Source organism: Pristiophorus japonicus, chromosome 4 (genome assembly GCF_044704955.1).
Source record: "Pristiophorus japonicus isolate sPriJap1 chromosome 4, sPriJap1.hap1, whole genome shotgun sequence".
NCBI classification, from domain to species: Eukaryota; Metazoa; Chordata; class Chondrichthyes; family Pristiophoridae; genus Pristiophorus; species Pristiophorus japonicus.
In genome coordinates, this window is record NC_091980.1 from 240,363,982 (window position 1) to 240,391,965 (window position 27,984).

General features: G+C 44.7%; 1 protein-coding gene across 2 annotated transcripts in view; it reads left to right on the forward strand.

Moving 5' to 3' along the window:
- txndc16 (thioredoxin domain containing 16) overlaps positions 1–27,984 on the forward strand; it is a 215,085-nt gene that overhangs the window by 157,747 nt on the left and 29,354 nt on the right. For both annotated transcript variants that reach the window (XM_070879211.1, XM_070879212.1), the window contains exons 16-17: positions 2,259–2,343; positions 23,157–23,295. In XM_070879211.1, the coding sequence (XP_070735312.1) occupies positions 2,259–2,343; positions 23,157–23,295 (224 nt within the window). The remainder of the gene's footprint in view (positions 1–2,258; positions 2,344–23,156; positions 23,296–27,984) is intronic.

A 27,984-nucleotide genomic window follows, 5' to 3' on the forward strand; every position in this document is an offset into this window, starting at 1 on the left:
TTCCCCACCTATCACCTCTCTCCTTGCAAACTTCCAAATGCTCCCCATTGATTTCAAAATCCTCCTCCTTTACAAATCCATTCACCATTTCATTCCAACTTAACTCTGCAATCTTTTCTTGATCTAGCTTCCTCTCTCCACAGTTGCTGCCTGACCTGTTTCCAGCAGTTTCTGTTTTTACTTGGAAAAAAGTGGGGCTGTTTTTATTAGAACAGAGGAGATTAAGGGGTGATTTGGTAGAAGTGTTTAGATTGAAACAGAATGTTTCCAATAGTTGAGTGGTCCAGAATGAGGGAACATAGATATAAGATTAATTGTGAGAAATTTAGGATGGATTGGCAAGACTGATATCGTCCTACTTTGCTCCTGCCAAAAATTTCACTTGCTAGAGCCCAATTCCATCCGTCCCTTCTCAGTTGTGCACTTCGGCTGAATCCAATGGCGCACAACCTTTTTGTCCTGTTTGAGAGTGAACTTCAAACCTTAGATTCTATCCATCACCAGGATTGACTATTTCCATCTCTTCCTCTGCTATTGCTGAAACCCTCAACTATACCCTCATCATCTCCAGCTTCAACTTTTCCAATACTGTGCTCACCCCAAAGTCCACCTTACATAAACTCCAACTTGTCCAAAACTGCAGCCTGTATCCTGTTCCATACCAAGTCCTACTCTCATGTTACCCTTGTCCTTGCCAGCCTCCAATTGGCTCACCATTTCCCACTGAATTAAAAATGCTCATCCTTGGTTACAAATCCCTCCATTGTCTTGCCCCTCCCTAGCTGTGTGACATATGTGCAAGTATTCTTCTCTTTTGATTCAGAACCTCTTTCCATCACCAAATGCTTCTCTTCTTCATTTGGTGGCAGGGCCTTCAGGTTTCCACTCTTTTGCCATCTTCTATCTTTGATAGCCTCCTCATATTCTTCCTCTTTGGCCATGCCTTTTAGCCACCTCTCCTAACTTTTCTCCTGTTACTGGTCACTGTCCATTTTCTCACCTCTTGTGAAATACCTTGGAATGTTTTATGTCTGCTGCTGTATAAATGATATATTGGTGCATTGTTCTCCCTGGGAGGACAGGCGCACCAACATTAGCGTCCTCGACCAGGCCAACATCCCCAGCATCGAAGCACTGACCACACTTGATCAGCTCCGCTGGACAGGCCACATAGTTCGCATGCCAGACACAAAACTCCCAAAGCAAGCACTCTACTCGGAACTCCTTCACAGCAAACGAGCCAAAGGTGGGCAGCGGAAACGTTACAAGGACACGTTCAAAGCCTCCCTGATAAAGTAAAACATCCACTGACACCTGTGAGACCCTGGCCAAAGACCGCCCTAAGTGGAGGAAGCGCATCTGGGAAGGCGCTGAGCACCTCGCGTCTTGCCGCCAAGAGCGTGCAGAAATCAAGCGCAGGCAGCAGAAAGAGCATGCGACAAACCAGTCCCAGCCACCCCTTCCCTCAACGATTATCTGCCCCACCTGTGACAGAGACTGTGGTTCTCGTATTGGACTGTACAGTCACCTGAGAACTCATGTTAAGAGTGGAAGCAAGTCTTCCTCGATTCCGAGGGACTGCCTATGATGATGATAAATGATAGTAGTTGTGTGCACTGTATTTAATGCTGATGATAACACCAATCATACAATTTCTCTCTCATTATTTTGTTTTAACATTTATTCCCAAGATATGGCAGTGCTGGCAAGGCTACAATGATTGTCCATCCCTAGTTACCTGTGGGACTTCAGAGAGCATTATCATCAGACATTTGGTTTGGACTAGAGTCACATGTAGGTTGGGGTGGTAGATTCCCTTCACTTGACAGGTTGGGGGGTGGAGGGAGGGAAAGCCTACAAAATGCCACATTTATTGAATTCCGCCTCACAACTTGTTGAGTAGGATTTGAATTGACAATCTCTGGGTTGCTGGCCCAATAGTATAACCACTACACTACCATATTTATGAATAAGCAGTCTGTAAGTTTTGGATTGTACACTGGAATTCTTTTATTGCCATTCTTAAATTTCCAGTGAAAGAAATAAAGATCTGCTCGCAGGAAATCCCAAATAGTGTTTTAATTGTAACCATACAGAGCCAGTGGACTATCACGCATAAGATTACACCAGCAATCTCTGAAGACCAAGTTGCAAAATTAATACTCTGCTTTTTAGTGAAACTTTCACCTTTTTGTCCTCGCCTTTGAAATCAGCTTTTTGCTTATGCCAATGCCATAACCCTTTGCCTTTTGTTTCAGTGCATGACGCCTTTGTTGAAGCTGCTCGTTTTCTGAGGGGCACAGTGGGAATGGGATTGTATGCACAGAAAGATGCTATATATCTGTAAGTGATTACATTTTCTTTTCCCAGAATATTGTGGTTGTGGTTTGTGGTAACATTGAAAATACATTTCTGAAAAATAACTACGTCCAGCCACATATCGGGCCTAAGTTTCCCCAGGAGTTGCTCTGTTTCTTTTGCAGCAACTAGATTTTTTGGAGTTTCTTAAAAATCGCAATTCTCCCCATTTAAATTGCTCCAATGTAAGTGAGTTAGTTAGATTTTTTTTTAAGTTTAGTTGTTTTTTCAAAAGGGGGCGTTACCAGCCACTTACACCTGTTTTGGCCATTTAAGCAAGTTTAGCCAGCTAAAAGATACTCCAAACTAACTTAGGCCAGCGTATGTGGCCACTTTTGTAAGCTCAGAAAAACCTTGCGGTGAATTAAGAAATCAGTGCAGGTAGCCAGAGATGGGCAGGGGGGGGGAAGGGAAATGAGAGGATTTTGTAAAGCACTAAACACCTTTACAACAACATTAAAGAAGCTTAAGTACATTTAAAGCACTAAGCAATAAACAAAGCAGTACATTTAAAGCATCAAGCAATAAACAAAGCACAAAAATAAGCATTCAATAACAAATAAAAAATACAAGAAAGCTGAGAGGACCTGCATCTAGCACCAAGACTTACAAAGCACTAAACAAAGCACAAAAAGTAATAAGCAATTAATTAACAAATAAAAAAACAGAAGGAACCCTGCACCTAAAGCACCAAGACCAAAGTAATAAACAATCAATAACAAATAAAAAATAGAAGTCCTACCTTTATGTGAAGGGAAGGCAGCGGGCTGCTGATGAGGGAGCCCATTTGGCCAGAGCTAGGGGCGGTAGACGAACACCAGGAGGCTAGGCTCATCGCGGCATGTGGTGGGGGTGGGGGGGGGGGGGAGGTGGGGTGGGGTGGCGGAGGGGGGAGAGAAGTGGGTGGGGGGAGAGGGGGAGCATTTTATTTTTTTTAGATCCAATAAACCAATGAAAAAACTTCTTAGGCTACGTGCTGAAGCTTGGAGGATTCAGACTTCCAGTTAAGTGGAAGTACCCTCTTGGACTTGTAATAACGAGCTAGCCTGTGGATTCTGCTCTCAATAAGAATCAAACGGAACTTGGCATCTTTATCCTTCCTGTTCCTCTCCAAATGCTTGCGGACAGCCACAGCAGTCTTGATCAAATGGCGGGGAGCCCATTCGACCAGGGCTAGGGGCGGCGTGCTTCGGGCTCCTCCCACACAACCTGCAGAGATTCAGGGCGAGGAGCTTACTGCACATGCGCGCACACTCTTGCGCGGATGTGCAGAGGTCCCGGCACTGTTTTCAGCGCTGGGACCTGGCTCTGCCCCCCATTCCTTCTGCTGCGCCAAGCCAAGGGCCTGCAATGTTCCAGCAGCAGGGCGAATACCATGGTAAGCTTTAGGTGCGTTTTTTCTTCTACAAAGTCGGCGCATCTCATGGAGGTGCGCCATTCGAAGCGGATGGAGGCGGGGGCGGGGGGGTGTGGGTGGGGGCAAACTTGGGCCCATTAACTTTTGAATTTGTTTTCACATACTCCACTTCTGTAGGAAAATGACGTTCCTAAAAGTGCCACAAACCTTTGAAGTTGATGTGTCCCAGTTTATTTGCCATTTCTTGTGTTGGTGCAAGCATAGACTAGTAGTGTCTACTTTGCATTATTGCAAAATTAGTATTTTGTATAACAGTAGCTTGCTTTTTTATAACACTTTATTGTAAAAGTGTCTCAAGGTACTTCAGAAATGGAGTTAAGTACAGGAAATTGGTGTTTATCAGTGCAGAGCTGGACATCTAACTGTGTAAGTTGAAAACAGAATGTCTGCTGTACTCAGACTCCACAGTTTATTCATGACAACCTTCCAGAATTTTTGAGAACAACCTCAGGTCACTGTTCTATCAACTCAACTCTTTCCATTGGTTGGCATAGATCACGATTTGCCATGAAAGTAACTGAGCATACACTCTAGTGAATTGAGAAGTGGAAAACCCATGAGATTTTATTGACCAGTGATGAGACCAAATTGAGAATGACACCAGCTGACTTTAGAAGAATGGTATTGTGGAGCCCTCCTATTTACCTTTTTGTACCCTGGTACGCTGTCATTTTTAATCTTATTTTTACGAGTACAGTACTGATTTTAATCTAATAAAAACTTTCAACAGGAAAATGAATATCATCATCAATTTTTCTTCCCTTCCTGAAGGTGTTGACACATTTCTAGCCTATGGGGGCCACTAGCACCATTAGTCATCTTGTACTTTAACAAAATGACAGTTCTTCAGGGAGGCTCACATGGGTGGAAGGGATCACACTCCAATTCTCTGCTCATGTTATGTGCACATGCACTTCCAACAGAATTTGCAGATCAGCGGGATCTCCAGATGATTTTTCTCTCCTTAACTCATGGTGGTAGCCAACTTTAACATCAGTATTGCCACCACATCCAACTCCTCACAGACTGGACTCAGTGAGACTTCTGGTCTACTTTGGAAATGTTTGATAAGGCTATTCTGATCTGCTTTTACAAAGGATTGTTGACATTTTTAGCTGATGCATTAATTAACTGACAGTGTAATGTAAACCAGTTGAAATGTCTCCATTCACGACACAATTCTTGACAAAAGACAGTAGCGGGTCTCTATTTGTCCAGATTTTGATCTGACGGGCTGTCACGGGTGAGCCTTCGCTTTCAAAAGCTTCAACAGCCATGACCATCTCAGCAGCTTGCTCGGTGGTGGCTAGTGGGGGCCTGCTGAGTGCATCGGCGCAGTTTTCAGTGCCCGGTCTGTGCCGAATTGTGTAGTCATAGGTGGCTAATTTGAGTGCCCACCTCTGTATGCGGGCCGATGCATTTCCATTTATGGCCTTGTTGTCGGCCAAAAGGGACGACAGGGGTTTGTGATCTGTCTCCAGCTCAAATTTCCTGCCAAACAGGTACTGGTGCATTTTTTTTACTGTATATACACATGCAAGTGCTTCCTTTTCTACCATCCCGTAGCCCATTTCTGCCTGGGACAGACTTCTGGAGACATAAGCTACCGGCTGTAACTGACCCTTGGCATTGACATGTTGCAACACACACCCGACCCCATAGGACGACGGATCGCACGTTAAAACAAGTTTCTTACATGGGTCATATAGCGTTAACAGATTGTTGGAGCATAACAAATTGTGTGCTCTATCAAAAGCCCTTTCCTGGCTGTCCCCCAGACCCATTCACGACCTTTGCGTAGGAGCACGTGTAGCGGCTCTAACAGCGTGCTCAATTTGGGAAGAAAGTTACCAAAATAGTTCAGGAGCCCCAGGAACGAACACAGCTCCGTCGTGTTACGGGGTCTGGGTGCTCTCTGGATCGCTTCGGTTTTGGACGCAGTAGGACTGATCCCGTCTGCTGCTACCCTCATCCCCAGGATTTCTACCTCTGGAGTGAGGAAGACGCACTTCGCCTTTTTCAGTCGCAGCCTTACCCGGTCCAGTCTGCGTAGCACCTCCTCCAGGTTGTGGAGGTGTTCTTCAGTATCGCAACCCGTGATGAGGATGCTGTCTTGAAAAACCACCGTCCTTACAATCGACTTGAGGAGGCTTTCCATATTTAGTTGAAAGATCGCGGCGGCCAAGCGAATCCCGAATGGACATCTGTTGTACTCAAACAATCCCTTGTGTGTCGTGATGGTGGTCAGCTTCTTCGACTCACTCGCCAGCTCCTGGGTCATGTAAGCTGAGGTCAGGTCCAATTTTGAAAAAAGTTTGCCACCGGATAGCGTCGCAAAGAGGTCCTTCGCTCTCGGTAGCGGGTACTGGTCTTGGAGTGACACCCGACTGATGGTGGCCTTGTAATCACCACATATCGTGACCGACCCATCCGCCTTGAGCACCGGCACAATCTGGCTCGCCCAGTCACTGAATTCGACTGGCGAGCTGATGCCTTCCCTCAGCAGGCAGTCCAATTTGCCTTCTATCTTCTCCCGCATCACGTACGGCACCACTCTGGCCTTGTGGTGTACTGGCCTGGTGTCCAGGTTTATGTGAATCACTCCCTTGGTCCCCATGAAAGTGCCAATGCTGGGTTGAAATAATGAGTCAAATTTGTCCAGGACCTGTGAGCATGATATCCGCTCCACAGAAGAAATTGCATTGACATCGCCCCATTTCCAGTTCATGACAGCAAGCCAACTCCTCCCCAGTAGTGCGGGACCGTCCCCCAGGACAATCCAGAGTGGCAATCTGTTCTCCGAATCTTTGTGGGTCACAACTACCGTGGCGCTGCCTAGCACCGGAACGATCTCCTTTGTATATGTCCGTAGCTGTGCGTCAATCGGCAATAATTTTGGCCTCCTTGCCTTGGACGCCCACAACTTGTCGAACTGTTTGATATTCATCAGGGACCGGCTGGCCCCCGTGTCTTGCTCCATTGATACTGAGATGCCATTGAGGAGCACTTTCATCATTATCGGTGGCGTCCTGGTATATGAACTGTGTATGTGCTCCACATGAACTCGCTGAACTTCAGCTTCCAGCGATTTCCCCCAGTGTTCATTTGGCCTCGTAGGGCTTACATCGGGCCTGTCCTCCTCTTACAGCAACCTGGCTGCAGCCTTCCTGCACATACGTGCCAAGTGACCGCTGACGTTGCAATTTCTGCAGGTATATTGCTGATACCTGCAAGCTCTAGCTGAGTGTTTGCCTCCACACCTCCAACATGAACCGTTGTTGGAAACAAAAGTTCCATTACCAGTCGATCGTTTCTGACTGTCTCTGTCACTGTCCTTAAGCGCACCATTGACAGGTGTTGATGGCCCCATTACTGGCCGCATTGTCCCTTGCGAAGACATGAATCACCGTTCAGCTAGCCATTGTCTCTGTTGAATTCCCCTTTGGGTTCAACTACATGCTCGGGCATGTCCGACTTGCCCCTGTCTGCCTGGAGAACTGTGTGCCACGTTAACAATGTTGACTCTCTGTCTATTTGCTGCATTTAAGCCAAGATTTTTGTCAAACATCATTCTGGTCTCTTCCTCTCCTGAGATAAATGTCTGGGCCATCAAAGCCGCCTCTTCCAGGGTCAAGTCTTTGGTCTCAATCAGTTTCCTAAAAACCCCAGCATGCCCGATGCCCTCAATAAAAAAAGTCTCGCAGCATCTCCGCTCTGCATGCATCTGGGAACTTACATAGGCTCGCCAGTCGCCGGAGATCTGCCACGAAGTCTGGAACGCTTAGCCCTTCTCGCCGCCGGTGCGTATAAAACCGCTGTCTCGCCATGTGCATGCTGCTCGCCGGTTTAAAGTGTTCCCCGATCAACTTACTGAGCTCTTCAAAAGTCTTGTCCGCCGGCTTCTCTGGCGCTAGAAGGTCCTTCATCAGGGAGTACGTCCTGGATCCACAAACCGTCAGGAGATAAGCCCTGCGTTTGTCGGCCAAATCCTGTCCTAACCATTCCTTGGTATCGAAACTTTGCTGTAGTCTCTCAATGAAATCATCCCAATCATCACCAACACAGTACCTCTCGTCTGTGCTGCTAGTGGCCATGCTCGCATGGTTTAAATCCCAGTTTCTCGTCGCCAATGATATGTCCTTACTATACAGTATAAATGCACACGAGGCCCATACTTGACAGAAGGTCACTCTGTGACCAGTAACCTTTATTAGCCAGCACTGAAGTGAAGAAGGTGGGTGGAGCTTTCCCTTTTATACCTGAAAGTCCAGGTTAGGAGTGTCTCCCACAAGTTCACCACCTAATGGTCAATGTACTCACGGTGTACAACTTAGGTCAGTTTATACATGGGTTACAATGACAGTTGAATACATGACATTACTCATTCATTTTGAAACTGTAGTTTGCATCACATTTATAAATTATTCATAAAGTATTTTCATTGTTACAAAAGAAATCTAAAGGGAAATATAATTCTAATGTTCAGTTGCAATTTAATTTGTTGAGAACATGAGGATATTCACAGCACAATGAACAGTAATTAAAATTTTATTGCAATGCCTTAGGAGACTGCTACCTTGTATCTTATGCTTGTTTGATGGTACACTTACCCTACAGGGCTGTTACTGACGTCAGCCTGACCTCATGACTGTGCTACTGCCTAAGGAGGCACAAAGATCTACCGACTGGAATATCAATGTTTTGAATGGTTCCATTCCTATCTATCTAAATGCAGCCAGTGCATCCGGAGCAATGGCTTTCCTTCCCTTTCCCATCGCCTCCAGAATCTCCAAAGGATCTACCCCTTGTCCATTATCCTTATCATCATGCTGCCCTTTGGCAACATCATTCGCACACATGGAATCAGTTTTCATATATATGCTGATGTCATGCAGCCCTACCTCTCTGCCACTTCTTTTGACCATTTGAATGCCTCTGTGCTGACAAGCTCCTTATTTCAGGTCAAGACTTGACTGAGTCACAACTTCCTTCAGCTGAACGTTGGGAAGATAAGATCTTCAGACCCTGCCATAAACTTTGCAGTCTTGTCACTGATTCCATCTCCATCCCAGCCATTTTGTAGTCCAAACCTGACCGTGTTACATCTTGGAATCCTGTTCGTCTCTGAACTGAGCTTTAAATCGCACATCCTACCTATCAACAAGACTTTTTACTTCTACCTCTACAATATTGCCCACCCTCACACATGCCTTTGCCATCTCTAGACTCAACTAGTCCAACATGCTGCTTTCTGGGTTCTCAACCTCCATAACCTTCCAACTTGTCCAAAACTCTGTCTCACATGTCCTGCCCCTCACTAAATCCCACATCCTCTGATCCTCTGACTTTTTGTACTTCCCTACATCCATTTGCCACACTATCTTCTGTAGATACCACAGCCATCTCAGTTCTATTCTTTCAAACTCCTTCCCTAAACCTCCCAACTTCTTCACCTCTCTCGCCGCCTTTTAAAAACTTCCCAAAGACTATCTCTTAAGCCAAGCTTTCAGTCACCCCTCCTAATCTCTCCTTTCCTGCTCGGTTGTTGTACCATCAGTGGTTATATCTATATATGCATATACTATTAAATCTTGTGTACATGTGGATTTCCTGTCAAACCTTCTGTTATCATGATTTTTGGTAACATTTTAACTGAAATTATCCATGTAAATAGAGAGATTTGCAATCCTGTATTAAGTGGTTCCATGTAACAATGTTTTTGCAGATTTCAGTGATGCTATGGATTGAATTTCAGAAGTCAGTTTCCCAACTCTTGCCATGTTCTATATAAAAAAAATCTTACTAGTTAATGAAGAAGCTTTTCAGTGATGTCTGTATTTTAGATAATTTGCAATGAGGTGATGTAATGCACATCTTTCAGTTTGTCTTTTTATATGAAAAAGCATAGATTGCATCAGAAAACTGCATACTGGAATTAATGGTAAATTACCTGCCTGCATTGAAAATTGTCAGAAATAGCAGCATGACGTAAAAGGAAAAGCCTCTGTCTGGAGGCCGTCACTAATGAACTTTCTCAGTGATCTGTTCTGGGACTCTGTTATTCATGCTTTAAAAAAATGTGGAGTAATGTATTTCTTGTAAAGATAAACATAACATTTGTTGATAGCACCAAACTACGTAGCAAGATGACCACTGTGAGAGAGATTAATAGGTCAAGGAATGACAGATGGATTTTATTGCCTATAAATGGGAAATGAATGTTACAAAAGAAAACTTGGCACACAATGGATGGACATCCATTAGCAATGAATGAGAAAGGAAGGATTTGAATGTAATTGATGGACAATATGAATCTATTTATCAACAAGGCTGAATATGTCTGCCAAGTATTTAATAAGTTAAATAAATTATTTTAACTCAGTATTTCTAATTGGTAAGGTCACATTTGAAATCATTTGAAGTTTTGGCATCCTATTTCCAAGTAAACATTGATGCAAAAATTCATCAAGGATGATCCTGTGACTTGAGGGGGTAGAGTTTCCACTAGGTTGCACTGGTATTTTCAGTGCAATTCACCCAAAATTGGCCAAACCAGCGCAAAAGATCGCAGAATTTCAAACGCAAGTTACGTTTCATGCAAATTGAGTTTCCACGATCTTTTGCACTGGTTCAAAAGACATTGCGCTGGAAGCTGGCCCAACTCGCAAAACTAGCCACGCCCCCAGATCGAATTAATCATCATGGCGAGTTTCCGCTCATTATGCCCTTTAGAGGGGGCTCTTAAAATTAAACTTTCTTTTAGGCGCAAGGGCACCAATAGGCACATTTTGAGAGATTTTAAATATTAAAAATATTTAATTTAGTAAGAAACTGACTAGTGTACACCAATGAAACTAGTAAATGGCTCTGTATATTTTTAAAGTCATTTTCAGTTATTTAAAATCAGGTTACTCACAGATTGTAGACTAGACACTCTTATTAAAAATGCTTATATTTCTGTAATAACCCCATTTTAGGCTGTATTAACAAAACTGCACCAGGTTACCACTCTTTTAAATATATCAAGGAATATTTCTAATGCAAGGGAAAAAAAATAGTTGTGTTCAAAAACGTTGCCTGATTGTGTTGGTTCATGGACGATTTTACGTTTGTGGTTATGCAAATGGATTGAACAGAAACTTGATCCAAAACTTCACTTCGGAAAACGAGCACAATTTTGAACGCAATTTTGCCTGGATTGCCAATTGTGACCAAAGCGGAAACTCTGTTTAAAATATGAAGCAAGATTCTTCGAACTGAACTTGCTTTCATTGGAGAAAAGAAAATTGAGAAGGGTCGTAATCGAAATATTTAAAATTTTGAAAGGCATGGTTAAATGTGCATGAATGTATGTTTCTTCAAACTTGAACTGTGATTGCATAAACAGATGGAATGATTGTAAGATGAACAAGTTTCAAGTAAAAGTAGAAAATCTGTTTTCCCCAGTTAGTTGATCTGTGAATTCAGCAAAAGACAATAGTGCTGTGTCACTGAATTCCTTTAAAAACAACTGGATAAACATCTGTCCAAGAAGATGACTGATGGTAAAAAGATTTGAATAAAGATAGATTATAACATTCTCTATGGAACACATTTGTTCCTGTACTGCCTGACAAGAATGCAACTGGTCATGTTTTGTTGCTTAACTTTGAGGGGCAGGGAAAAATCTCAGAATTTATTTTATGGGCTTTACCAAGTGATCAGTTATCTTTCCCAGGAAATGAATGAGCTGGATAGAGTCCATGATGGTGCAACTTGTTCATATTCAATGGAGAGGCTAAGATTCTTGGGCCGAATTTTTTCTTTTCGTTCTTGCTTTCTTTTGATTACTTATAAACAAGGTAATGTAGAGGACTGGAAGAGATCATTATAGTTTCTATAGGGGGAACATCTGGGCAACAGTAATCACATTGTACGGTTCCAATTGGCTAGCAGAACTAAATGTAACGCGAACCTGCAACTCGTATCGGATTTCAGAAGAGCAAACTTCTCCAAAATGGCAGATGATTTGGAATGGGTAAATTGGCTAACCCTCCTTGGTGGTGATGCGACCAATGTTGAATATAAATGGAAAGTTTTTAAGAATAAGATTAAAAATCTGGAAAATAAACATGTACCCAAAATCAAAAGAAAGGAATGTGGTAAGAAAAAGCTAAGGTGGTTGACTGGCTATGTACAAAGACAAATATAATGTAAGAACATAAGAAATAGGAGCAGGAGTAGGCCATTTGGCCCCTCGAGCCTGCTCCGCCATTTAATAAGATCATGGCTGATCTGATCATGGAATAAGCTTCACTTCCCTGCCCGCTCCCCATCACCCTTTAGTCCCTTATCGCTCAAAAATCTGTCTATCTCCGCCTTCAATATATTCAATGACCCAGCCTCCACAGCTCTCCGAGGCAGAGAATTTCACAGATTTCCAACCCTCTGAGAGAAGAGATTCCTCCTCATCTCAATATTAAATGGGCAGCCCCTTATTCTGAGACTATGTCCCCTAGTTTTAGTTTCCCCTATAAGTGGAAATATCCTCTCTGCATCCATCTTGTTGAGCCCCCTCATTATCTTATATGTTTCGATAAGATCACCCTTCATTTTTCTGAAATCCAATTAATATAGGCCCAAGCTACTCATCCTATCTTCATAAGTCAATCCCCTCATCTCTGGAATCAACCTAGTGAACCTTCTCTGAACAGCCTCCAATCCTTCCTTAAATACGGAGACCAAAACAGTATGCAGTACTCTAGGTGTGGCCTCACCAATACCCTGTACATTTGTAGCAGGACTTCTCTGCTTTTATACTGCATCCCCCTTGCAATAAAGGCCAACATTCCATTTGCCTTCCTGATTACTTGCTGTACCTGCATACTAATCTTCATTCACAAGGACCCCCAGGTCCCTCTGTACTGCAGCACTTTGCAATTTTTCTCAATTTAAATTATAATTTCCTTTTCTATTTTTTCTGCCAAAATGGATAACCTCACATTTTCCCACATTATACTCCATCTGCCAATTTTTTCCTACTCACTTAGCCTGTCTATATCCCTTTGCAGATTTCTTGTGTCCTCCTCACAATTTGCTCTCCCTGTAAACCGAAATGTTTCTGTAAATGAAAGACATTTAACACCCAAATAGGGTTGAGTACAAAGAACAACTAAAAAAATGAAGGCCGCTCTTAGATCAGCAAAATGGCTAATGGAAAAAAGGATTGTTGACAACTGTGGCAGTAATGGGAAGAGCTTTTCTAGTTATGTAAAGAGTCAGAGAATTACCAAAGACTGTATTGGGCCACTGAAGGGTGTTCAATAACCGGTTACAAATGACTCACTGAGAATGTTGGAAATATTAAAGGAGTACTTGCATCAGTATTCATCCTTGAAGATGATGCTTGAATATTAGAATTTAAGAATACTAACTTTATCAGTAACATTAACATAAATAAGCATATTGTTTTGGAAAGAATTAAGAATTTAAAAATAGATGATATCCACCCGAGGGTCCTCCGGGAGATGGGACACGTGCTGTGGAAGCCTCTGGCCTGTATTTTTAATAGCTTACTGCACTTTGGAATGGTTCCTACAGATTGGAAGGAGGCTAATATAATCCCTATTTTTAAAAAAAGGTGATAAGGCAGACCTGGGTAACTACAGGCCCATCAGTTTAACATCAGTAATAGGTAAGATGCTTGAAAGAATCATAAGGGATGCAATATTTGAATACTTGGATAGGGAGGGACATATTAGGGACACCAAACATGGCTTTATAAGAACTATCTGACAGGACACAGGCAAAGAGTAGTTATAGATGGATTTGGATCTGTTTGGAGACCGGTCACCAGTGCTGTCCCGCAGGGATCAGTGTTGGGACCATTGAATTTTACTATTTTTATTAATGATCTGGATTCAGGGGTTGGTGGCACAATTTAGAAATTTGCAGATGACACCAAGATCTGTGTGAGTGCAAGAACTGTAGAAGAGGTTCGTCTGATTCAGGCAAATCTTAATGTGTTGGGAGATTAGACTCAAGACTGGAAAATTATGTCTAACTTAGATAAGTGCAGTGTTATGCATGTGGGCAGGGCAAATGGTCAACATTCATACACCCTCCAGAGAAAAGCATTAAAGATGGTGGCGATAGAAAGAGATTTGGACATTCTAGTGCATACATCCTTAAAGGTACATGAGCAATGCCGTGCAGCGATGGCTAGAGCAAATAGGGTGTTGGGTTGTATTCATAGGACAATTGAGTATAAGACGAGGCGTACTGTTTTGTACTTGTACAAGACCTTAGTCAGGCCGCACTTCGAATACTGTGTCTAGTTTTGCTTTCCTCACATGGTGGGTGATATTGAGGCTCTGGAAAGGATTTAGAAAAGGGCCATTAGACTAATTTCAAGTCTAAAGCAACTTAGTTATCAAGATAGGCTAAAAAAGTTAGAGCTGCATAGACTTTGGGGCGATCTGATTGAGGTTTATAAATCAATCCATGGCCTTGCCCCTCCCTATCTCTGTAATCTTTTTCAGCCTCATAACCCCATGAGATGTCTGTGCTCCTTAAATTATGCCCTCTTGAACATCCCTCATTATAACTGCTCAACCATCGGTGGCCATGCCTTTAGCTGTTTGGGCCCTAAGCTCTGGAACTCGCACCCTAAAGCTCTCTGCCTCTCTACCTCTCTTTCTTCCTTTATGATGCTCCTTAAAACCTACCTCTCTATCTAAGCTTTTGGTCATCTGCCTTAATTTTTTCTTTTGTGGCTCGGTGTCAAATTTATCTGTTTTGTCTTGTAACATTGTTGTGAAGCACTTTGGGACATTGTATCATGTTAAAGGCGAAAAAATGGTAAAAAAAACAAATTTAAAAGCTTTTTATCTGAATGCACATAGCATTCATAACAAAATAGATGAGTTGACAGCACAAATAGATACAAATGGGTATGATCTGATAGCCACTACAGAGACGTGGTTGCAAGGTGACCAGGACTGGGAACTAAATATTCAGGGGTATTTGACAATTCGGAAGGACAGCCAGAAAGGAAAAGGAGGTGAGGTAACCCTGTTAATTGCCAAACTTAGCTTTTTGTCTGTAACACTGTTGGGATGTTTTACTTGTAAAAGGCGCTATATAAATAAAAGCTATTATTATTTATAAATAAAGGATGAGATCAGTGCGTTAGTGAGAAACTATATTGGCTCATAAGATCAAGATGTTGAATCAGTTTGGGTGGAGATAAGGAATAATAAGGGGAAAAAGTCGCTGGTGGGCATAGGCTACAGGCCCCAAACAGTAGCTACACTGTTGGATGCAGCATAAAATCAAGAAATAATGGAGGCATGTAATAAAGGAACGGCAATAATCATGGGCGATTTTAACCATCATTTTGATTGGACAAAGCAAATTGGTCAGGGTAGACTTGAGGAAGAGTTCATAGAGTATATCCAGGATAGTTCCCTTGAACAGTACGTTGCGGAACCAACCAGGGAGCAGGCTATCTTAGATCTGGTATTGTGTAATGAGACAGGATTAATAAATGATCTTGTATAAAGGATCCTCTAGGAATGAGTGACCATAACATGATTCAATTTCAAATTCAGTTGGAGGGTGAGAAAGTTGGTTCTCATACCAATATCCTAAGCTAAAATAAACGAGACTACAAAGGTATGAGGGCAAAGTTGGCTAAAGTGGACTGGGAAAATAGATTAAAGTTTGGGACGGTTGATGAGCAGTGGCAGACATTTAAGGAGATATTTCATAACTCACAACACAAATATATCCCAATGAGAAGGAAAGACTGCAAGAGAAGGGATAACCATCCATGGCTAACTAAGGAAATAAGGGATGGTGTCAAATTGAAAACAAGGCCATACAATGTGGTCAAGACTAGTGGGAGGCCAGAGGATTGGGAAAATTTTAAAAGCCAGCAAAGAACGACTAAAAAAAATGAAACATAGAAACATAGAAAACAGGTGCAGGAGTAGGCCATTCGGCCCTTCGAGCCTGCACTACCATTCAATAAGATCATGGCTGATCATTCACCTCAGTACCCCTTTCCTGCTTTTCTCCATACCCCTTGATTCCTTTAGCCGTAAGAGCCATATGTGACTCCCTCTTGAATATATCCAATGAACTGGCATCAACAACTCTCTGCGGTAGGGAATCCCACAGGTTAACAACTCTCTGAGTGAAGAAGTTTCTCCTCATCTCAGTCCTAAATGGCTTACCGCTTATCCTTAGATTGTGTCCCCTGGTTCTGGAGAAGGAAGATAGATTATTAAAGTAAACTAGCACGAAATATAAAAACAGTTAGCAAGAGTTTCTACAGGTACATAAAAAGAAAAAGAATGGCTAAAGTAAATATCGGTCCCCTAGAGGATGAGACTAGGGAATTAATCATGGAGAACAGAGAAATGGCAGAGACGTGAACAAATATTTTGTATCGGTCTTCACGATAGAAGACACTAAAATCATTCCAATAGTGGATAATCAAGGGGCTATAGGGAGGGAGGAACTTAATACAATCACTATCACTAAAGATGTTATGTATGCAACTATGTAATACTTGCCACCAGAGAGTCTTAATGGTCACCTGCACACACGTGCAGGGCCAGTACAAAAGGTTGGCTGCCATGTTGTTTAGGCACTCGAGTTGTAATAAAGAAGACTAAGGTCACACTAAGTTTAGCTCACAGTACTCAGCCTCGTGGAGTTCTTGTACACATAATAATTGGTGACGAGTAACAGAGTATGAACCTTCACGCAACCATGGCTGCCGTTGGAATATTAGAGAGATTCTTGGAGGATGATGATTGGGAAGCCTTTGTCGAGCATCTCACCCAGTACTTCGTGGCCAACGAGCTGGAAGGAGACACTAATGCGGCCAAGCGCAGGGCGGTTCTCCTCACCGTCTGTGGGCCTAAAATATACAGCCTCATCAAGAATCTGCTCGCACCGACAAAATCAACGGAGAAGGAATATACAGAGCTGTGCACGCTGGTTCGGTACCACTTCAAGCCGGGGGAGAGTATCCTCATGGCCAGGCATCGTTTTTACACGCACCATCACTCCGGGGGCCAGGACGTGGCGGATTATGTCGCTGACCTGAGATGCCTCGCGGGACCTTGCGATTTTGGAGCTGTGTTGGGGGAAATGCTGCGGGACTTTTTCGTGCTGGGCATCAGCCACGAGGTCATTCTTCGAAAGCTGCTGGCTGCCGAAACCTTAGACCTGAGCAGGGCCATCGCGATCTGCATGGCCACGGACGATAACACCAAACAGATACCTTCTCAACATCGAAACTCACCGGCAAGCACTGTGCATAAAATGACGTCGCTAGCAGACCGAACTGCATATGGCAGGGCCTATACGTTTGCGGCTGCAAAACCTGTGATGACTCAATCCAAACAATCAAGCAGAGCATGAAACGCGTAACGGACGGCTCCCTGCAGATCCGCTTGTCTCGCATTCTGCTCAGTTACCGGACGCGACTCCAATCGCTCACCGGGCTTCCCCCGACAGAATTGTTAATGAAAAGAGCCCTCAAAACCAGGCTCTCCCTAGTCCACCTGGATTTTCATGATCACGTGGAAACCCGGCAACACCGGCAGAACATGTACCACGATCGCGCGGCTGTTTCATGTGACATTGATATTTATGACCCGGTATTTGTCCTGAATTATGGACATGGTCCCAAATGGGTTGCTGGCACTGTTTTGGCCAAGGAAGGGAATAGGGTGTTTATAATCAAACTGTTAAATGGCCAAACGTGCAGAAAGCATTTAGATCAGACCAAATTGCGATTTGCTGCCAACCAGGAATGACTTGAAGAGGACATCATCATTGACGATCCACCAACACACACCCAACCAGCAATTGAGCTTGCTGTCAATCACGAGGATGAACCCATCGTTCCTGACAGTCCGGTCAGACCAGTCGCGGTGCAGTGCAGCAATGGTCCGGCCAACTCACACACGCCAGGGTTTGAACTCAGATGATCAACCAGGGAGCGAAGTGCTCCGGATCGCCTCAACTTGTAAATAACTTGTACCGAAGACTTTGGTGGGGGGGAGGGGAGTGATGGTATGTATGCAACTATGTAATACTTGCCACCAGAGGGCAGAACTGTTGGAGTTCTAATGGTCACCTGCACACACGTGCAGGGCCATTATAAAAGACTGGCTGCCATGTTGTTTAGGCACTCTGGAGTTGCAATAAAGAAGACTAAGGTCACAGTAAGTTTAGCTCACAGTACTCAGCCTCATGGAGTTCTTGTAAACATAATAAAAGAAGTAGTACTCAGTAAAGTAATGGGACTAAAGGCAGACATGTCCCTTGGACCTGATGGCTTATATCCTGGGGTTTTAAAAGAAGTGACTTCAGAGATAGTGGATGCATTGGTTGTAATCTACCAAAATTCCCTGGATTCTGGGGCGGTCCCAGCGGATTGGAAAACCACCCTTATTTAAAAATTGGAGGCAGACATAAACAGAAAACTATAGACCAGTTAGCCTATCATCTGTCGTTGGGAAAATGCTGGAGTCCATTATTAAGGAAGCAGTAACGGGACATTTGGAAAAGCATAGTTCAATCAAGCTGAGTCAGCATGGTTTTATGAAAAGGAAATCATGTTTGACAAATTTGCTGGAATTCTTTGAGGACGTAACGAGCAGGGTGGATAAGGGGGAATCAGTGGATGTGGTGTATTTGGATTTCCAGGAGGCATTCAATAAGGTGCCACATAAAAGGTTACTGCACAAGATAAAAGTTCACGGGGTTGGAGGTAATATATTAGCACGGATAGAGGATTGGCCAACTAACAGAAAGCAGAGAGTCGGGATAAATGGATCATTTTCCAGTTGGCAAGCAGTAATAGTGGAATGCCACAGGGATCGATGATGGATCTTCAACTATTTACAATCTATATTAATGACTTGGATGAAGGTACCGCGTGTAATGTAGCCATGTTTGCTGATGATACAAAGATGGGCGGGAAAGCAAATTGTGAGGACACAAAAAATCTGCAAAGGGATATAGACAGGCTAAGTGAGTGAGCAAAAATTTGGCAGATGGAGTACAATGTGGGAAAATATGAGGTTATCCACTTTGGCAGAAAAAATAGAAAAGCATATTCTAATTTAGACGGAGAAAAATTGCAAAGTGTTGCAGTACAGAGGGACCTGGGGATCCTTGTGCATGAAACACAAAAAGTTAGTATGCAGGTACAGCAAGTAATCAGGAAGGCAAATGAAATGTTGGTCTTTATTGCAAGGGGGATGGAGCATAAAAGTAGATAAGTCCTGCTACAATTGTACAGGGTATTGGTGAGGCCACACGCAGAGTAGTGAGTACTGTTTTCGTATTTAAGGAAGGATATACTTGCATTGGAGGCCGTTCAGAGAAGGTTCACTAGGTTGATTCCGGAGATGAGGGGGTTGACTTATGAAGATAGGTTGAGGAGGTTGGGCCTATACACATTGGAGTTCAGAAGAATGAGAGGTGATCCTATCGAAACATATAAGATAATGAGGGGGCTCGACAAGGTGGATGCAGAGAAGATATTTCCACTCATAGGGGAAACTAAATCTAGGGGACATAGTCTCAGAATGAGGGACCGTCCATTTAAAACTGAGATGAGGAGACATTTTTTCTCTTGGAGGGTTGTAAATCTGTGGAATTCTCTGCCCCAGAGAGCTGTGGAGCTGGGTCATTGAATATATTTAAGGCGGAGATAGACAGATTTTTGAGTGATAAGGCAATAAAAGATTATGGGGAGCGGGCAGGGAAGTGCAGCTGAGTCTATGATCAGATCAGCCATGATCTTATTAAATGGCGGAGCACGCTCGAAGGGCCAGGTGGCCTACTCCTGCTCCTATTTCTTATGTTCTTATGTAAGGCGCTATATAAATAAAATTTATTATTATTGTTATGATAAGTTACTGAAGGGAATAGACAGTGTTGCTCCTTGCCCGATTGGAACGCGACAGCGGAGGGAAATCTGTGTTACTATTGCTCCATGGCACAGCATGTCAGTGCGACATTGTCTTATAATCTGCAAATATCTCTTTCAAGTGCAAATTATGCACCCTGCAATTCTTAAGAAACACCTATGTCACATTGTTTTAAAAAATATATAAAGTTATGTGATTATTCTGAAATGTTTGGGCTGAAATTTTACTAATGATTTGCCTATAGAGTGTAGCAGGCTCCACAAAGAATGATTTTATGAATTCTGTCCAAATGTTGCCAACTAACGTTTCTCTATTCTATAAGCTTACAGTAAAGTGTTCCTATATGGCTGTATGATTTCTGCACTACATAGAAACACCGAAAATAGGTGCAGGAGTAAGCCATTCGGCCCTTTGAGCCTGCACCACCATTCAATATGATCATGGCTGATCATTCACCTCAATACCCCTTTCCTGCTTTCTCTCCATATCCCTTGTTCCCTTTAGCCTTAAGGGTCACATCTAACTCCCTTTTGAATATATCGAATGAACTGGCCTCAACAACTTTCTGTGGTAGAGAATTCCACAGGTTCACAATTCTCTGAGTGAAGAAGTTTCTCCTCATCTCGGTCCTAAATGGCTTACCCCTTATCCTTAGACAGTGACCCCTGGTTCTGGACTTCCCCAACATCGGGAACATTCTTCCTGCATCTAACCTGTCCAATCCCGTCAGAATTTTATATGTTTCTATGAGATCCCCTCTCATTCTACTAAATTCCAGTGAATATAAGCCTAGTCGATCCAGTCTTTCTTTATTTGTCAGTCCTGCCATCCCGGGAATCAGTCTGGTGAGCCTTCGGTGCACTCCCTCAATAGCAGGAATGTCCTTCCTCAGATTAGGAGACCAAAACTGTACACAATATTCAAGGTGTGGCCTCACCAAGGCCCTGTACAACTACAGTAAGACCTCCCCGCTCCTATACTCAAATCCTCGTGCTATGAAGGCCAACATGCCATTTGCCTTCTTCACTGCCTGCTATACCTGCATGCCAACTTTCAATGACTGATGTACCATGACACCCAGGTCTTGTTGCACCTCCCCTTTTCTTAATCTGTCACCATTCAGATAATATTCTGCCTTCATGTTTTCGCCACCAAAGTGGATAACCTCACATTTATCTACATTATAGTGCATCTGCCATGCATTTGCCCACTCATTTAACCTGTCCAAGTCACCCTGCAGCCTTTTAGCATCCTCCTCACAGCTCACACTGCCACCCAGCTTAGTGTCGCCTGCAAACCTGGAGATATTACATTCAATTCCTTCATCTAAATCATTAATGTATATTGTAAATAGCTAGGGTCCCAGCACTGAACCTTGCGGTACCCCACTAGTCACTGCCTGCCATTCTGAAAAAGACCCATTTATTCCTATTCTTTGCTTCCTGTCGGCCAACCAGTTCTCTATCCACGTCAATAAATTACCTCCAAGTAACATGTGCTTTAATTTTGCACACTAATCTCTTGTGTGGGACCTTGTCAAAAGCCTTTTGAAAGTCCAAATACACCATATCCACTGGTTCTCCCTTGTCCACTCTACTAATTACATCCTCAAAAAATTCTAGAAGATTTGTCAAGCATGCTTTCTCTTTCATAAATCCATGCTGACTTGGACCGATCCTGTCACTGATTTCCAAATGCGCTGCTATTGCGTCTTTAATAATTGAGTGCAACATTTTCCCCACCACCAATGTCAGGCTAACCGGTCTATAATTCCCTGTTTTCTCTCCCTCCTTTTTTAAAAAGTGGGGTTACATTAACTACCCTCCAATCTATAGGAACTGATCCAGAGTCTATAGAATGTTGGAAAATGACCACCAATGCATCCACTATTTCTAGGGCCACTTCCTTAAGTACTCTGGGATGCAGACTATCAAGGCCCTGTGGATTTATTGGCCTTCAATTCCATTAATTTCCCTAACACAATTTCCTGACTAATAAGGATTTCCTTCAGTTCCTCCTTCTCGCTAGACCCTCGGTCCCCTATTACTTTTGGGAGGTTATTCGTGTCTTCCTTAGTGAAGACAGAACCAAAGTATTTGTTCAATTTGTCTGCCATTTCCTTGTTCCCCATTATGAATTCACCTGATTCTGACTGCAAGGGATCTACATTAGTCTTCACTAATCTTTTTCTCTTCACATATCTATAGAAGCTTTTGCAGTCAGTTTTTATGTTCCCTACAAGCTTACTCTCATACTCTATTTTCCCCCTCCTAATTAAACCTTTAGTCCCCCTCTGCTGGATTCAATTTCTCCCAGTCCTCAGGTTTGCTGCTTTTTCTGGCCAATTTATATGCCTCTTCCTTGGATTTAACACTATCCCTAATTTCCCTTGTTAGCCATGGTTGAGCCACCTTCCCCTTTTTATTTTTACGCAGACAGGGATGTACAGTTGTAGTTCATCCATGTGATCTTTAAATGTCTGCCATTGCTTATCCACCGTCAGCCCTATAAGTATCATTTTATCCTAGCTAATTCACATCTCATAACATCACAGTTACCTTTCTTTAAGTTCAGGACCCTAGTCTCTGAATTAATTGTGTCACTCTCCATCTTAATGAAGAATTCTACCATATTATGGTCACTCTTCCCCAAGGGGCCTCGCACGACCAGATTGCTAATTAATCCTCTCTCATTACACAAGACCCAGTCTAGAATGGCCTGCTCTCTAGTTGGTTCCTCGACATATTGGTCTAGAAAACCATCCCTTATAAACTCCAGGAAATCCTCCTCCACAGTACTGCTACCAGTTTGGTTAGCCCAATCTATATGTAGATTAAAGTCACCCATGATAACTGCTGTACCCTTATTGCACGCGTCCCTAATTTCCTGTTTGATGCCATCCCCAACCTCCCTACTACTGTTTGGTCGTCTGTACACAACTCCCACTAACGTTTTCTGCCCTTTGGTGTTTCGCAGCTCTACCCAAATAGATTCCACATCATCCAAGCTAATGTCCTTCCTTACTGTTGCGTTAATCTCCTCTTTAACCAGTAACGCTACCCACCTCCTTTTCCTTCCTGTCTATCCTTCCTGAATATTGACTACCCCTGGATGTTGAGTTCCCAGCCTTGGTTATCCTGGACCCATGTCTCTGTAATCCCAATTACATCATATCCGTTAACAGCTACCTGCACAGTTAATTCATCCACCTTATTACGAATGCTCCTCGCATTGAGATAAATTCTCAAAAGGTATTGTATAAATGTGCCTGTTCTTGGTAAATACAAACTGCAATGTGAATTCTTTCAGAAAGCTCTCATTTAATGTTATTTTTGATGCTAAAATAGACCTCCGATAAGTTTTATTTCCATTTCTTACATGTCTTTAACAAATGGTTCTTTTTTTAAATCCATGATTTCAAATCTTACATTTCCATTCAGCTCTCAGAAGTTTGGTGTGTCTCTACCAGCTCTGGTGTTTGTTAGGCATGAAGAGTCTCACATAGAAGGTATTCACCTTGACAAATCTAGTACTGAAGACATTGTATTTGCAGTGAAGAGTGCCATGTTGGAAACGTTTGTAAGTATTTTTAAATGCTTAATGTTACCCTGTAAATAGATTAACATAATTTCTGATATTCTCTTTACTACTGATGTTGCAAATATGTGAACTGTACATCTATGTTCTCATGAAATATTGTGATGTTAGTGAATCATTAACTTGATTATAATTTAATTTATCATTAAATTGAAGTGTCAGTTTGGTTCAGTTTAACATATTCTTGGTTTTAAGTCAATTGGGGCAAGAAAAAAGTGTATTTATGTAGTGCCTCATTGCATCCGCAGGATATCTCAAAGTGCTTTGCAATCACTAAGTTTTGTAGTCACTTTTATGTAGGCAAAGACAACATCTAATGTGTACATACCAAAGCCCCACAAACAGCAAATGAACCAATAATCTTATAAACTGTTCTAGTGGTATTGGTTTCGGGAGAATGTTTGCCCAGGCACAAAGAGAACTCCCAGTCCTTCTCTGAAATAATGCCATGGGATATTTTAGGTTTACTTGAGCAGACAGACAGGGCTTCAGTTTAACAACCATCTGAGAAAAGGCATTTTCAACAATGCAGCACTGCACAAGTGTCAGCCTCATCTCCGTGGTAGCACTGGACTCTGAGCCAGAAGGTTGTGGGTTCAAGCCGCACTTGAGCACATAATCTAGGCTCACTCCTCAGTGTAGTACTGAGTCTCAGTGAACTTTAGGCTGTGAGGAGTTTCGGGTAATGTGAAGGGACCCACCTCCTCCTGGCTTGTGTTAGCTGTAATGGAGCAGGGCTCTGCAATGCACCTGCCATTACTTCTATTGCACTTTGTGTTATGTACTCTGGACAATGCCATTACTCACATGTCTATGTCAATGGCAGAAAGTACAGGAACATTAGCAGTAATTTGGTTGTGACTTGAGTTTGGTCAAGTCATTTTGTAATTTGGTCCCTTCGGCCAGTTTCAGAGCCGACCCCAGAGTCCCTTCGGCCAATTCGGAGCTGGCCTCGGCGACGACCCCGGAATCCCTTTGGCCAGTTCAATGTCAGCCCCGGAATCCCTTCGGCCAGTTCAATGTCAGCCCCGGAGTCCCTTCGGCCAATTCGGAGCTGGCCTCGGCGACAACCCCGGAGTCACCTTCGGCCAGTTCAATGTCAGCCCCGGAGTCCCTTCGGCCAATTCGGAGCTGGCCTCGGCGACAACCCCGGAGTCACCTTCGGCCAGTTCAATGTCAGCCCCAGAGTCCCTTCGGCCAATTCGGAGCTGGCCTCGGCGACGACCCCGGAGTCACCTTCGGCCAGTTCAATGTCAGCCCCGGAGTCCCTTCGGCCAATTCGGAGCCGGCCTCGGCGACGACCCCGGAGTCACCTTCGGCCAGTTCAATGTCAGCCCCGGAGTCCCTTCGGCCAATTCGGAGCCGGCCTCGGCGACGACCCCGGAGTCACCTTCGGCCAGTTCAATGTCAGCCCCGGAGTCCCTTCGGCCAATTCGGAACCGGCCTCGGCGACGACCCCGGAGTCACCTTCGGCCAGTTCAATGTCAGCCCCGGAGTCCCTTCGGCCAATTCGGAGCTGGCCTCGGCGACAACCCCGGAGTCACCTTCGGCCAGTTCAATGTCAGCCCCGGAGTCCCTTCGGCCAATTCGGAGCCGGCCTCGGCGACGACCCCGGAATCCCTTCGGCCAGTTCAATGTCAGCCCCGGAGTCCCTTCGGCCGGCGGCCCAAACTGCGGAGGAGAAAGCAGCTGGAGGAGCAGCGGTAGAGACACTGTCGGGCATGTGGCGCGGGTAATGGCGGAGGCCACTCTGACTTCTCCCACGACCCTTCGAGAAGCTAAAATGGAGCAGGGCCCCAGCGTCTCTCATCCCCTCCCCTCATCACATCTCAGATCTCCTAACTCCTCTCCTGAAGGCGCTGCTCGGTGCTGAGCTTATGGCTCACATCCTGCCGTAGGCAACTTGGCCCATACAGCAGTGCCTGGTCTCCAACCGTCTCGGACCCCCTTGCCACTGGACCAAGACCTTGCTCTGCTAAGCCCGTGTGGTAGCCAGTGTGCAACGGCCAGCCCACGTTAAAAGAACTCACGCACAGGCATCTTCCACCCTTCAAAATGAAGTCCAGGTCCTGGAACATCCGGGAACAACCCCAACAGCGACAGACCGGAACACTACACCGCAATCGTTGCCCGGAAACTTAGACGCTTCGATGTCGACATCGCAGCCCTAAGCGAGACCCGGCGGGCAGGGGAAGGCCAGCTCAAAGAAGAAGGTAGAGGTTACACCTTCTTCTGGAAAGGCAAACCAGAGGAAGAACGCCGCCTCCATGGAGTTGGTTTCACCATCAAGAACGAGCTGGTCGACCACCTCAGATTCTCCCACTGTCGGATTAGCGAATGCCTCATGACTCTCCGGCTCACCCTCTCCCAGAACCAATGCGCCACAGACATCAGTGCATGCGCCCCAACACTCGATGCAACAGATGAGGCCAAAAAGGCATTCTACTCCAGCCTCAAACAATCCCTGTCCTGCGTCCCTACGGACGACAAACTGATCCTCCTCGGCGACTTCAATGCCAGAGTAGGTAAGGACACGGACCTCTGGGGAGGCGTGATCGGCAGAGAAGGGGTAGGAAAAACCAACTCCAGCAGTACCCTGCTCCTGACAAAATGCCTAGAACATGATCTTGTCATCACCAACACCTTGTTCCGCCAGAGGGACAAGTACAAGGCATCGTGGCAACACCCTCCACTCCAAACACTGGCACTTGTCATCATTCGAGTGAGGGACTGCAAGGACGTGCGCATCACCTGCGCCATGACAAGAGTCGACGATTGCTGGATGGATCCCGCCTAATCCATTCCATCATCAACATCAATATAGCCCCAAAGCGACGATGGTAGCAGAAGCAATGCTGCAGAAAAATCAACGCTGGGGCACTCAAAGACCCAGCTAAGAGAGCCCTATAAAGCCAGGGCCTCACTACCAACCTAGCGACCCACGATGACCTCGAGACACAAAGTGCCCACAGCGCTTGGTCTGCCCTCCAGGCCACCATAACCGGCGCCCGCGAAGAGACGCTCAGTCACTCAACCGGGAAACACTAGGACTGGTTTGATGAGAATGACCAGGAGATCCAGGAGCTAATACACCGCAAGCATAGGGCATTTCTGAACTTAAAGTAACAACCCAACTTGGGAGCAGCAAAGCAGCTCTACAAGCGGCAGAGGTCCAACAAAAAACCCACGTCCTTAAGAATAGATGGTGGGTGTAGAAAGCACGGGAGATTCAGCAACTGGCCGACAGCCATGACTTGCGATGATTCTTCACCGCAGTCAAGTCCACCCAAGGCCCCACCCCACTGCTGGCCAAAAATGGAGAGACACTCATCAAGGACACCGAGGCAGTCGGGGCCCACTGGAAGGAGCACTTAGAAGATCTCCTTAATCGAGACTCTGCCTTTGCCACGAGTGTCCTCGACTCCATCCCGTAGCATGCTACCCACCGCCATCTCAGCAAAACCCCAGCCCTGCACAAGATAGCTCAAGAACAACAAGGCATCAGGAGCAGATGGAATCCCCGCTGAGGCACTAAAATATGGCGGAGAGGCACTATTTGCTCGAATGCATGACCTCATCGCTCTCATCTGGAAGGAGGAGTGCATACCTGGTGATCTCAGAGATGCCATAATCGTGACCATCTCCCTGTTGTTGGCCAGTGGGAAAGTCATCGTTAGAATCTTCCTCAACCGTCTTCTCCCTGTAGCTGAGGAGCTCCTCCCGGAGTCACAGTGCGGATTCCGTCCGCTACGGAGTAGAACGGACATGATCTCCATGGCGCAAAAATTGCAAGAGAAGTGCAGGGAACAGCACCAACCCTTGTACATGGCCTCCTTTGACCTAACAAAAGCCTTTGACACTGTTAACCGCGAGGGACTATGGAGCGTCCTCCGTTTCGGCTGCCATCAAAAGTCTGTCACCGTCCTCCGCCTGCTCCGCGATGACATGCAAGCCGTGATCCTGACCAACGGATCCATCACAGACCCAATCCACGTCTGGACCGGGGTCAAGCAGGGCTGCATTATTGCGCCAACCCTGTTCTCGATCTTCCTCGCTGCAATGCTCCACCTCATGCTCAACAAGCTCCCCGCTGGAGTGGAACTAAACTATAGAACCAGTGGGAACCTGTTCAACATTCGTCACCTCCAGACTAGATCCAAGACCATCCCATCCTCTGTCGTTGAACTACAGTACGCCAACAACGCTTGGGTCTGCACACATTCAGAGGCTGAACTCCAAGCCGTCGTCCACATCTTCACCGAGGCGTACACTAAACATCCATAAGACAAAGGTCCTCCACCAACCTGACCCTACCACACAGCACTGCCCCCCAGTTATCAAAATCCACGGTGCAGCCTTGGACAACGTGGACCACTTTCCATACCTCGGGAGCTTCTACTATCAGCAAGGGCAGACATCGACAACGAGGTCCAACACCGCCTCCAGTGCACCATCGCAGCCTTCGGTTGCCTGAGGAAAAGCGTGTTCGAGGATCAGACCCTCAAATCTGGCACAAAGCTTATGGTCTACAGGGCTGTAGTGATACCCGCCCTCTTGTATAGCCCAGAGACGTGTATCATATACAGTAGACACCTCAAATCGCTGGAGAAATACCACCAACGATGTCTCCGCAAGATCCTGCAAATCCCCTGGGAGGACAGACGCACCAAA